Source organism: Pagrus pagrus (genome assembly GCF_965226575.1).
Source record: "Pagrus pagrus genome assembly, chromosome: 8".
Classification (NCBI taxonomy): domain Eukaryota; kingdom Metazoa; phylum Chordata; class Actinopteri; order Spariformes; family Sparidae; genus Pagrus; species Pagrus pagrus.
In genome coordinates, this window is record NC_140192.1 from 30,126,728 (window position 1) to 30,140,633 (window position 13,906).

The window sequence follows — 13,906 nt, forward strand, 5'->3', positions numbered from 1 at the left end:
CAACTCTAATGTCAGAAGATGGTGCCAGAAAGACAATTAGGGAGTAACCACCTTAAGAGGAAAACATTGAACCAATTTCAACAGGCAGTGAAAAAATTAATACAGTCACATTTGCAGCTTTCAGTTCACTGGGAAGTGTTTTGCATAAAACTAAGGAAAATAGTGAGCCAAGCTGTGCAGAGTCGCTGTGAGCAGGGACATGCAGAGATTTATTGTCCAGGCCCTACAGTGGGCATTCACTGCAGCTCAGAGCTTTTCTCGGGCATTTGAAATGTGTTGTTTGAACTAACAAAAAGATTTTCATGAAGTGTTTATACATTTTAGTTATTGTAATAAACAGAAACTAGTGAGCAACCGACAGTCCAGTCTGAAACTGCCGCTCGGCACCTTTCGTGTCTCTAGGCGGCGCATGTTGCCAGCTACGTATCAACACCTCGCACTTCTTCCGACCAATGAACAGAGGCTCAGCCGTGACGTCTGCGGTCATCTGTGTTGGGATGATGATTACGTGTAGCTTACCAACTAGCAGCAGCCTAGCTTGTCAGACGAGACAGCACCCAGCGAGTTGATATCGACTGCCACAACGATAGCTATTCTTTGAGTGGATACGGAGAAACGTACAGTCATTGAGCACCTGAAAGCGCCACGGACTAATATTTTATCGAAGTTTATATGGTAAGAGGAAGACGTCTTCAGTGAACGAGCAAGCTAACGACAGCTAACATCAGCCGCTGGTGGTAACGTTAACTCTCATTGTTATGGCTAGAAGAGCTAGCTGACTAGCTGTCTGTCAAAACATAAAGGCAATAACAACACTGAAGTTTCTTCCGATTCGGCAGTCAAGGGGAACGTTTGAAGACATGTTGCTTACATTGTTCAGCCACCAGTCATCTGTTTTTGCACCTCTTGCTGTTGTTAACGCTTGTCAGACGTTTAGGGAAAGCCTTCACGCTGTGTGAAACCCACTGTCAAATTTATTAAAACCCTAATTGTAAAAGTGCAAAGAAAGAGATTTCTCCTTGTGTATTTCTCATATCTAGACCACGTTAGACCAGGTCCAGATCTAAAACATTGTACATATAGGTAGGCTGGTCTAATCTGGACTACATTTTCTCAGATAAGCCAGAAACTCTTTGACACAGTTTCAGATATGTGAAACCTCTATTTCATTTGTGGAAATGCAAAAAATTACATTTCACATTTAGATCACAGATAAATCTAGACCAAGTCCAGATAAAAAAAAACTTCATCAAGTCTGGACTAGATTATTCTGGAGAGACTAAAGATTCTTTAAATCCTTACACCGTATACACTGGTCAGCCACAACATTAAAACCACTGCCAGGTGATGTGGGTAACATAGATCATCTTGTTACAATGAAATCTAATGCTGGTAAACATTGGGTCCTGGCATTCACGTGGACACCACTTGACAGACACCACCCATCCAAACATTGTTGTCGACCAAGTACGACCCCTCATGGCATGGCACTCCCTCATGGCAGTGGCCCAGTAGCAAGACAATGTGCACTGACCCACCACAACAACTGCTCAGGAATGGCTTGAGAAACAAAACGAAAAGCCCAATGCGGTTGACTTGCCCCCCAAATTCACCAAATCCCAATCTGATTGAACATCTGTGGGATGTGCTAGAACAAGTCTGATCCATGGAGGCTCCACCTCCCTACATACATGCCAGAGACCACAGGACTCCCTCAGAGGTCTTATGACCATGCCTTGACGGGTCAGACCTGTTTTGGCTGCACAAGGGGAACCTTCACAATATTAAGTAGGGGGTTTTAAAGTTGTGGCTGATCGGTGTATAGTTGCTGTCCGTGACTGCCAAGATGCAAAACTTAAAATATGCCATGTAGTAATGGCAGTAAGGAAACACTCTTTGTAGTTACTTTTAGTGAAATGTAAGAATATTTCCTAGACTTCATACAGAACAGAAGTGTCTAGCTGTCGTAGTGAGTTTATGGTCTCAATCATCAGTTTCCAGTCTTCAATACATCATGGTGTTCATTTTGTTCATTTATGATCACATTTAGAGCGACTATCTTGTTATTGACAAGTCGCTACCACGGTGTGTCCTCGGGTTCTCAGTCAGATCCAATAGAGGTGTGGCAATATGTATCCTATATGCAGTGCTACGCAAATACCACTATACTTGGGTGCTTTCACACTTGAAGTTTGGAAAAATTATATATTGTTGCATTTCAGTTCTATTTCTGGTTTAGTAACCGGATGGTTTGTTTCACAGATGATTCAGATGTAGATGCAGATGTTACATCTGAAGTCGTGATTTTGAGTTATGTTAGTTTTTCACCCTTTTCCTGCTAACCTTAACTCTTAACCTGTTAAACCTGTTGGTGTCCTGTGCTTTAACTGCTGAGAAAGTACACACTGTCTGTTATTGCTAGAAACTGTATTGCTACAATTTTTGGTTGCATTCTGAACATAACTACTGCTATCACTGCTATTTGGGACAGGTTGACATTTGGAATGGTTGCCCTTTCATGGGTGAGGGAAAAACTGACTGATTTTTTGACAGCCCATGCTGGGCATTAAAATATGGAACTCATGCAGGATCAATTAGTATTGGCCAGGAGCCCACGGCAATATTCTGATCAGACCATCAATTTCCAAGCCACAGTTTTTCCACTTTTGAGCAGTCTTCTTGTTTCGGGAGCATCCTTTGAGGATGTAACCAAATCAAGCTTGTGTCTGGGACACACAAGTGTGAGCAGCGTGTGATGGCTACATCGCTGAATTTCTACAGCTCACATGAGTGTGTGCATACACCATTGCTACTGCAAGCCCTATCTTTCTAAATTGAGTTTTCTTTTCATAATGAATCCTCGTAACCCTAACCCTAACCCTGTGACATAGTCTACAGATATAGAAATTAAAACTGTCTTAAAATGGTGATAAGATGTTTATGACTGAACTGAATGCGCACTCTATTTTTGCTGAGAACTGTGGGTTTGACATGGAATGATAGGCGAGACTCTATGATGCACCGCTGCAGCTGAAAATATACACGTTTGAAATTCTTCAATATGACAATAAAAAAAATCTTAGGGAACCAGGCAATGTCAATCTTCAAATTTTAATAACTGTCTCTTTTCTTTTCTAGATGTAGCAGAATGGAATCACCAGTACAAACTTGTCTTGAGTGGTACTGCATAAGGACGCGGCTCTATTTCAACCCTCAGAACAAGGAGCCATAAACTCCATGCAGGGAGTGAACTTGCTTGCTTACCAGAAACTGGGAATTGCACTCAAAAGGAGACAGTGAAAGGACAGACATGTTTGCCAAATTGAAGAAGAAGATAGCAGAAGAGGCAGCCACAGCACCTCGGAGTGGTGTTCGTATCCCACGCACCATCAGCAAGGAATCTATCACCTCAGTGGGGGCTGACTCGGGGGATGACTTTGTAAGTACTCTGTAAAATCATCTCCAGTCACTAGTTTGATGTTTGCTTTTCTAGATTGTTTACCTCATCTATGGTGCATGACCAACCATTGTTCTGACGTTTTATTCCATTTGTTTTTGTCAGTAACAAATAGAGACAACTGTAAAGAATTAATAAAGCGGGAAAAAACGTGTCAATGTAAATCAATATTTTTAGGTCAGTGTATTTGAAAATAATTGAGCAATTAACTGATAAAAATCAAGAAAATTAAATAAATGGCTAGACTGTATGGTCAATGTGCAAAAATGTGGCAAATTAGTTAGAGTGGTAGTCAGCGGTAGTGTCTGTAGTGTAAATTCCTGGATATTACATTCCCATCTGCAATTTTATTGTATAGCCTATATATAAAATAGGAATATTGGAATTTTCTTGCCTCCAAATATTGGTATCGGCACCATCTCGGTCTTAAATTCCATTCCAAGTGGCATTAAAAAGATCTTAAAAGGTCTTAAATTTAACTTGCTGAAACCTGCAGATACCCTGATTGTAGTGGTCCCAGTAGTAGTAGTTGTAACAGTGTACTGAAGTAGCAGTTTGTATGTGTCATAATGGCACAGTGTGTGTCTGGAAACACCTATTGTAACAGGATCAATGACAGAGGCAGTTTTAGTACTTTGCCAGGTGCAGTGTGACTGTCTGCATGCCTAACCCTAACCCAAAGGTCACAAAACTTTGCCTTAATTTGGATCTCTGCTGCACACCTGTTCAAAGTTGGGCATAATCTGACCCCCTACTACTTAGTACTAATGTAATAATGTAATGATGACTTCTGAGTACTCGTGTAATTATGTAGTAATGAATACTGAATAGTCATGGGTCAGAAAAGTGAATGTGATGATGGACATTGTGGAATCATAAAATGTACTGCTGAAACATGTGGCTACACAATGTAAAACGTATGATTTCACATCTTCATCGGTTGACAAATTTGATTTTCTTTTAAAATGCAAAAACAAAAAGGTTGTTTAACATCTATTCGAATGTTAAGAACAAATATTAAGAAAAGTAGTTAGACTCATAGTTTGACCGATTTAAAAAATAAATAAATAAATAAAGGGTTTGTTCTTAGCTTAGCTATAACTTCAAGTGCTGCAAAGGAAATAATACAAAAAAATGCTCGCCTTGTCACTGTCACTTTGTACTCAGGCATCCAATAATAGTTGAGGAGGGGTGGGGCACAAAGCCTATGACAAAGACCATCTCCATGCTCTTAACTGAAACTGTTAAAGTTGTTACCAGATCAAATCTGTAACATAGACGGAATGTGCTCAGTGTGAAAACAAAGCACCTTAAACATTTGCACACCACCTTACGAGGCAATACTGTGATATTTAGGCCAGTTGTCTAAACATCAGAGATACTCTGGCAGCTCCCGTTGATGCTGATGGCTGTGGTCCAGCTGCATGTGTTCCTTCTGTGACACATTCTATTTTGCATCATAAACAGCTGCATAATGAGATAATTCATTTAAAATCACATGTACATTCTAAAAGTAAAATTTTAAACAAGCAATGAAACAATAGCAGTTAAAAACTGTGTCTACAGTTTCTCTATCACATTTGATTAATCCTGTCAAAGAAGTCATTAAATGTCACAGTGTTCTCTGAATGGGTCTTTTTACAGAAAGTATTAGGTTTTATTTTCTACTTTGTTCCTTTGGTGATTTTCTTGTTAGATAATTCCACATGTACACCACTCTAAATTAGTTGTGGAAAGTGACAGAAAAGTCCTGTGCTATGAATGGAACTTTGGATGGCTTTTGAAATAGTCACCAGTCAGGCAGTTCAAGTTAACAGGCCTGGGTGTGACTGTCCTCAGTGTAGATCGGGGATGACTTGTTAACTGTGGTTTGGTCTCTATTGTATTGACTGCATGAAGGCAAGATCCTGTGTCTGAACCGACCAGTGTAACCTGAAGTCACAACAGAAAACACTCACAGCTGACTTAATCTCTGTTTAGTTGCTGAATTGTTTCCTCTTTTTGCTTGTGGCTGCTCATTTTATAGTGGGTTCTCTGCTGCATGCACTGAACATTTTTAGGGTATTGTCAATGAGTTCCCTTATAGTTAGAAATGTTTTTTGTCATGGCTTGTAGAGGAAATCCATTCCTGTGGTAAAGCTCTGTTCACTGCAATCCCTCACAGGGGAAGCAAGACTCCTGAGACTGTAGAGCCATCTCAGTTGCACTTGGCTAAATTATTTAGTGAAGTCGCTGAGTACCAATACTGCCAGCTGATATGTGACATTGTCTTTCTGATTCAATGAGTACTTAGTACTCACTTAGTACTACTGGGTGCCACAGTTTATCCAGCTTGTTTGCATGCCCCCAACTAGTGACGACTTTACCTCTTGGGTCTATTTCAAATAATTGTATTATTTCTTCAGCTCACTGACATATCATTAGAAGTGTACCAATATCTTTTCCCTCCCGGTAAAGGTTCCGAAACCTGAACTTTGTGTATCAACGAATACCAAGTTCCGATCCAATCCCAGATCCAAGTATCACAGGCATTACTGATACTGGTATCGTTAAAAAATCTGCACATCATACAGAACTAGTGCAACAGCATCTGTTAAAGAAAAACAGTAGCAATGACAAACATAGCTAGATAACATACTGAGATCGGATCATTACTGTAACTTTGTCAATTTTAAGTTAATAACACAAATGTTACCCAAATGTTAACAACTGAGATTTAACATAATTTAAACACTGTTTGGTGAACTAGACATGTACTTAATTAGCAAGAACAAAGTGTTAGAAGCCTTGCACTGTGCTTTGTAGTAAATTTGTTTCAGGTCCATTTGAAATATAAAATTAACCATTTGTTTCTCTACAGGAACACCATCAGGTTAACAATAGTTCAGCAGGCTGTTCTAAAATCTGACGGCAAACTTCCTATAAACAATGTAATATCTTCAGCAACAAACAAACATAAGGCTGTTGTTTACTGAGATAGCTTCTCAAACTTAGAGTCCTGGTTAGCTAGCATCATTAACCTCCTTAATGCCAAATCTGTCCTATAGCTTGTCAGTCGCACAAAATCAGATCTGTTCTTTATTTAGTTTATTGGTTGCCAATTACTCCAAATGGTTGCCAATGGCAACCTGAAAACTCTTATTACTTAGCCCTGCTAAAAAAAAACATCAAGGATGAATTTTAGGGGTTCCCAAAATGAGTAGCCAGTAGAGCTATCTTTACTTCTGTGAAAATAACTTGCCACTGAAATGCTTTGAACATCACACCTAAATGAGTGTGAAAGATCAACGTTTGGTGGATATTTGCTTTAAATACCCCTCTATGAACAGGATGAATATGAAGTGCTACCTTATGCTGTGTGTGTGTCTGTAGGCATCTGATGGCAGCAGCTCCAGGGACGACCTGCCCGCCCAGCTCCTCAGACGGAATGATCAGATCCGCAAGCTGGAGGCCAAGCTATCAGGTAAGATGGTTCACACCGTGGTTACACAGGTGGAGTGATTCAGCCTGCAGCTGTCAGAAGAAATCAGTCCCAAAGGTCAGAGAAATTTAAACCCAAGTGCAGCTTGTTAATGATGTAATAAATGATCAATTAGGAGCCTACTGCCTTTCAAGGCAACGCAGAGGGCCAAGCTCAGATTGTTTACTGTGCCTCTTTTTTCCTCTGCAAACCACAGTCACACCTAGAACAAATACAAGCATTCTGGTTTAAAACCACCAGACCACGACAAAATTGATATAGATATCTCTCTGACCGCACAGGACCAACTATCTGAAATACCCATCTAAAACAACCGTCTAGACAAACATTACACACATAACAAAAATAATATTAGATTTAAAACCGGTCTACAATACTTTGTAGTGAAAATTGAAACCCTCTGGTTTATGAGACTGGCAAGAACGGTTTAGACAAACTCTTTGCCAGAGGGATATAACTGGATTCTGTCAGGAATGAGTTTGAAAGCTGGGATATGCAAATGCGAGACTTATAGTGTAAGAAAGTTACATTTTATCAATTCTGCGTGGGACTAAGCAGTTACCTTTCTGTGCTGTCATGTTTGTGTGTTCAGTTTGTGAACACTGTCTTCACCATAGATCCAGATTCTAATCTCGAGCGAGTCAGTCTTGCAGTAAGATGGTGGCAACTTATCAGAAATTACATTTGTGAAGCATCAATATATCAATTCAGTGTTAATTGTGGTACTGTCAAAACTGAAAAAAATACTTTTCCTTTGGCCCTCTACTCCCTCAACCATCTTAAGTTACTACAACATTTTTAATAATTTCCCTCGAAGGACCGTGTCTTGTTTTTAATTTGAAGTAGGAAAACTGATTTCTCTATAAACTGAACAATGCAGCATAGAGGTTGTTTGCCATGGTAACAGTTATTTTTTCTTGGTAATGGTGATTATTGTAATGTCTTAGAGTTAATATTATCATTTGTTGCTGTTGAAATGTTTGCTGGGTGTGTATTTAATGAGACAAAATCCTAACATATTTGTAGTTTTAGGGCTTTTTTCCCCATTACTCAGTCTAATGACTCCTCTTTCCTTTGGGTGGCTTATTTGACTTTGTGCCCTTAAAAAAGGTTAAAGGTGGCACATTCTCATGCAGCCTTTCAACCAGTATGGTTTTCTCAGATAAGAAAATCATTAATAGTTTTACCTTTCATTATTTCTCATCATGTTTTCCCTTTTGCTTTCTCCCTCTCCTTTTGTTCACTTTCTCTCCTGCCTCTCTCTTTACCGTCATCTGCCTGTTCCTCCTTCGTGTTTGTGTTTTGTGTGTGTGGTTGTGTGTTGGTGTGCGTGTGTGTATACGTGTATGTACTGTTGATACCCCATCCCATCACCCTACTTCCCAACACTAGACTACGCTGAGCAGCTACGAATTATGCAGAAGACCAAGGACAAGCTTGAAATTGCATTAGAAAAGCATCAGGATTGTACGTACCTCTATTCTCCTCCCAATTAGCTTCCTTTCGCTCATCTGTCTGTCTGTCTGTAATAACCATCACCTAGGTTATCATCACTTCCTCTCATGAAGATAATTTCTTATTCCAGATGCTAATATTTTGAGCTTCAGATGTTTGCTTTGGGAGTGCTGAATGCCTTTTCCTTATGATCTCAAAATCCACCTTCAGATCTTTTACACTGGTATTTGTTCAGCACATTGATTTCAGAGTTATGTATGCATTGTCTGTGACTTTTGTTTGTGTACCCACTTTTTCTCAATTCACCTCACATAGCTAATTTAGTTTATAGTTGCCTTTGTTTTTTCTAATGCGTGGTAATAGCTTCTAAAGATTTGATTGGAACATATTTCTTTCAGCTAGACAGTATGTGCAAAATGACATTGGGCCAACGATTACAGCCACACCCATTATTTAACTATCAACATGGTGTGTTGCATTCTGGTCTGTTGGGCTTACTACTAGTGGAGAAACTGGTATATCTGGCTCTTATGATGGATTTGTACTCATATTTTTGATTGTTCTTGTGACATCTGTTGGACTGTTGGTCCAATACAGTCAAGATGGTACTGTAGATATTTCTAAGGATGAATTCTGAATTTTTTGGGACCTTTCCGCTCGGCTGAAATTTGGATTTGTACACAAGAAATACCAGAATCTATCCCTCACTGTCCAGTGGACGTGGCTGTGTCCCACTCCGGCTCTGTCATGGCTGCCAGAAAAGATCCAATGCCATTTCACTTTTCAATTTAATTTAATAATCCCACAGCTGCCCTCTCAGAGCTGACTTTAAAGGTTTAGTTCACTTTAAAGAGCTACTGATTATTGAGGTATATTCCCATGTATTTAGTATTAAGGCTCAAATAATATCGCCAGTTTGTTCTTCATTTTATCTGGTGCTTTAGTATTGTGAGTTTGAATGTACAGTGCAGTTTCAAAAAGACTTCAACTTCGGGTCGGATTGTTTTCTTAGTTGACACAAAGATGTTACAGTCAGTGCTAGTTTCAACAAACTGGGTTTTAGTTTTTTGTCAGTTGCCATGCATCGCTTGTCTTTGCCTGTCTTTGCCTGTTTTTGCTTCTGGGATGAATGTACTTCTTAATCGGACTCTAACTTTTCACAGCTACTAACGGTGCCACTGTCTTTGCCATTTAATATTTCTGTTCTTTTTGGTTGCATACAAACCTCTCTGTATGGTTTCCATCTTTCCCTTTCTCTCTTTCTCTCACTTTGACTGCCCAGCATCCATAAAGAAACTTCAAGACCAGAATGAGTCTCACCAGGCCAACAGAACCAAAATGGCAGAGGGGATGGCTTTAGCACTGGAAAAGAAGGATCAGGTAAATGTCTGTGTGTCTTGCTTACTGTACAGTCCTGATTTGTTGATTTTTTTTAAATGTCTCTTTCTTCCTTCATCTGCAGGAGTGGATGGAGAAGATGGCTGTTGTGGAAAAAGTAAGTCTTTAAATCTCTCTTTGGCAGCAGCAGAGTTGCAGCACAGAGATGTGGGAGTCACATTTCACTTCACGTGATGAGAGTTGACCGACAAGGCGATGGTACGTGATTTGTTGTCAAAGCGAAAGGCGAAAGTGCCTGTTCTGCAAATTTTTATATTTAATCCCAACGCTTATAGGGAAAATGAATTGATTGAAGTTGGAGGTGTGCAGCCTGTCCCCTGCAGCTCTTCAACTAGCAGCTCCTTCTTATTCCACGACTCCCACAGATTATATAAAACTACTCCCTGACACATTGCATTTCCTGTCACTAGCCAACTGCTAAATAAAAGTCATTGTACCCTAACCCACAACGGCAATTGAAAACCCTAACCCTAACCCACTGTTAAATGCTTTTAAAGTGAAGCTTCAGCAGTAGAAAATGTTCAGTTTGTATTAGAAGTAACTTCACACAGTGCCATACATGGCGCAGTTCAGCTGAATTCTGGTGCATTTGCCTGTTTAGTTGTTTGTACTTTCTGTGAAAGTTGGCTATTGTGGTCTGGTGCAGACTAAAAATTCGGACTGAGACTTCCTGAAAAGGAGAGTCTCCGTCTGGTCCCAGCTGAACTCAGGAGTTGTTTAATTGTAGAGGTCAAGCAAAGCAGACTAACCACAGGCTTTAATGGTACTAGATATACAGTATTATTTTTACCTGAATTCAAAAGATATCACCTGATCGTGAACTGTTTACAAAGTCTTGTCTAGGCTATAAGCAATATATAGGCTACTTGATACGTCTGCTAAATCATTTGGCAAAAAAAGTGTGAAAGCACACACATGCATGTGTACGCTGGTATAATATAACTGCTGTGTTTGTTTAGGAGAAGGCTGCCCTGTCAGCCCGGCTTGAGGAGATGATGGAGCAAAGCTTAGCACTCTTCCAGAAAAGGGATGACCTGGATGAATTGGAGGGCTTTCAGCAGCAAGAGCTCGCTAAAGTTAAACACATGGTGCGTACGTGTGGAGCTGGATGGTTTGATTTGCAGCACAACTTAAAAACAGTGATGCAGTCTACCACCCTCTTTTTGTCATTTTGTAATTAGATTTAAAATTGGAGATGAACTGGAAAGGATTTGTGGTCAGTTGAGGAACTACACTTTTTGAAACTGAACAATTGCAGTTTGTGAGCCGCAGGACAGGAGAGTGAACTGAATGTGTTTAGAAGTACTTTGTTTGTTGAGGTGTGATTTGATTTCATCAGGGTTCATAGTAGCACTATCTTTAGTGCATGGTCCAGCCCGGCCGATCTTTGATTTTTGGGCCGATACTGATATTAGGAAGAAAAGAATTTCGATATCGATATTTTGGCCAATATACACACAGTGGCCCTCATTTATCAATCTTGCGTGAAAACAGGTGCAGATCTGAGTGCAGAATTGGTCTTACGACAGGACACACGTGTGATTTATGAAACATTCGTATCTGACCAATCCCAGCGTAGAATGATCGGGTCTTGATAAATGCGGCGGCTGAATTCAATCGCCATTAACATGTTACGCCCTTAAATATTCCTGGTTCGGAGGCCTCGCCCACTGAGGTCAAACATGGAGAGAAGAAACACTGGCAAGAAGATAAACTTTTCCGAGATGGAGAGACAAATAGAAATATGCAGTTTATTGGCCTCAGTCGTCGGCGCACTTGAGGCAATAAATAACACATTAAAAGAAATTAATGAAACTCTAAAAAAGCCTTAATAAAATGTTTAAATGACTAAATGTTGTCCATTGTTTGTGTTTAGTATGCCTTTAGCCAATTTCACCTAGAATACGTCACATTTCTGATTAAATGCTTCAGAGCATTTGTAAGAGTTTAAGGTACTTTAGTTCTAAAAGCGATGAATGAGGTCCTGTCTCCTCCGTGTAGCCCCAAGTGGAGGCTGTGCTGGCCACGGTTCAATGGGCATTGGCTCATCTGGCTGCGCCGGCACATCAGAAGGCACTCCATTCACTAATGCAATGTTGTGCAAAACTGAACAGACCAATATAATATCGCACACTTTCTCTGGGGTATACAGCAGCGTTCCCCCTGCTGGTCCGAGACAGAGCCACCTGCCCTTCAGCAACCCGAAGCAGCGCTCCACTGTGACCCGTGTGCGTGTGTGCGCACTATTGAATCTGCGTTCCTGCTCTGTAGCAGGGTTTGCCAGCGGGGTTATTAGGTATTCCGTTAGAGGATAACCCTTGTCACCTAGAAGAACCATACCAAAATGTTGATCATCTGATACCTTGGTTACTTTCATCAGCTACTTACCGAGGAGATGACTTTGGCTCTGCAGTGCGCCCTCCTGCAGCCGCACGCCAACACAGCTGTTTTGAAATATAAAAGAATCATGTGTCCCCCCCGGCCACCTGCCACCACTTTTAAAAGTGATAGCTTGGCATCACAAATCACCTGTACATTTATCGAATGGTAGTTTTTGCGATTGATGAATGTGTAATCATTCATGGATGGTGCCTACAGACGCACATGAGTGCAATCAATTGCTCCAACCGCATTCGGAAACCCAACAATCTCATAAAATTGCCTTTTTATATTATTATCTCAAATTTTAATGTGCAATAATTAGTTGTCATGTTAGGCTATTTAGCCTATCATATTGTTTTATTTAACAAAAAAGTGGTATCAGTTAAAACGTGGGCTTTGCTCATGTCCAAATTGATAAATGCCGAAGCTTGCGTGGAAATGGTCGTACGCACGGTTTTCTGCTGTACGTTCGTTTGATAAATGAGGGCCACTATTTGTAATATTTCCTAAATGTGGTGAGCAAACACTTGGGTCATAGATAACAGCCCCCCAAGCAACTTTTTCTGCATCATAATCTCTATAAAGAAGTTTTCATATTGTCGCATGTCAGGGATCATTTATGTAGATACCAATATATCCATGATAGGCTGTAATCAGCCAAAAATATTGGCTCCAGTGCATGGTATGTAGTTTGATCATAATTTATTTTCTATTTATGTCTATCAGCTGCTGAAGAAGGAGGAGCAGCTGAGCCAGCAGGAGCGGGAGTTTCAGCAGAAGGAGGCTGAATTTCAGATGGCAAAGCGAGGGCTGTCTGAGGCTCGGGGGAAACTCAAGACCCTGGAACAGCAGCATGAGGAGAGCTGCAGACTCAACTCTGACTTTGAAATAGAGCGGTAAGAAGGAATGCAATAGGCAGCAGTATGTGATTTCCTGCTCTTTATGTAGTGTGATGTGATGTAAAATTGTGGGTGTATGGTATGATACTGTTACTGTGAGCTTTTAGGTAAAGGAAATATCAAAGTTGAATTTTCAAATTTAAAACAAATCTCTAAAAGAGTTCAATAACACCCTACTCTAAAAGTTCCCATTTGTTGTTGTGCTGTGACTGTTGTGCAGAGAGGAACTGCTGCTGCTCAGAGAAGAGGCAGATAAGAAGATCAGTGAGCTGGAGGGAAAATGCCAAGAACTGCAGTCAGTCATCCAACAGGTCTCTGAAGACTTTCAGAAAGTCAGTCCTACTACTTCTTTGGCAAAGTTATTAACACTTCTCATTCATAAAACGTTTGTCAAGGCATTTGTCTTTGAATTAAATGAGTTTGTGAAATGTTTGTTTTTCAGTCACAGAGTATGGTGTCAACTTTAGAGAGGTCCCTGCAGGAATTACAGACTGAACATGATGCCCTGAAGTTGCAACAACAAAAGGTGAGAACATAATCAAACTGGGGTTCTCCATGTTTACAGTCTAAAAATGCAATACATTTTATAATACATGCTTTTTGACGACAGAAATCCAGGATTGACCACCACATTGTAAATGATTTGAGAGGGTCATGGAACAATACAAGTTAGGGCTCTCACATAAAAGAAACCATTTTCAAATAAATGAAGACATAAAGAACAGCTAGATCCTGAACTTAGTTGTCATTTGGCATTATTCCTCTAAAACTTTGCCTTTATCTATAATTTTGCCATAGATGGTGTACAACCTAAATTCTACTTCCATACGTTGC

The 13,906-nt window shown here is 40.2% G+C and overlaps 1 protein-coding gene across 4 annotated transcripts in view; it reads left to right on the plus strand.

The window, feature by feature from the left end:
• The first annotated feature begins 505 nt into the window (after positions 1 to 505).
• Positions 506 to 13,906, plus strand: part of golga1 (golgin A1) — a 28,850-nt gene continuing 15,449 nt past the window's right edge. The window contains exons 1-10 of one of the 4 annotated variants that reach the window (XM_084361074.1): positions 506 to 675; positions 3,139 to 3,439; positions 6,830 to 6,920; positions 8,331 to 8,405; positions 9,676 to 9,773; positions 9,856 to 9,888; positions 10,751 to 10,879; positions 12,900 to 13,069; positions 13,293 to 13,404; positions 13,515 to 13,598. In XM_084361074.1, coding sequence (XP_084217200.1) covers positions 3,311 to 3,439; positions 6,830 to 6,920; positions 8,331 to 8,405; positions 9,676 to 9,773; positions 9,856 to 9,888; positions 10,751 to 10,879; positions 12,900 to 13,069; positions 13,293 to 13,404; positions 13,515 to 13,598 — 921 coding nt within the window. In that variant the 5' untranslated portion in view covers positions 506 to 675; positions 3,139 to 3,310. The remainder of the gene's footprint in view (positions 676 to 3,138; positions 3,440 to 6,829; positions 6,921 to 8,330; positions 8,406 to 9,675; positions 9,774 to 9,855; positions 9,889 to 10,750; positions 10,880 to 12,899; positions 13,070 to 13,292; positions 13,405 to 13,514; positions 13,599 to 13,906) is intronic. The other 3 variants (XM_084361075.1, XM_084361077.1, XM_084361076.1) reach the window with 3 other exon arrangements.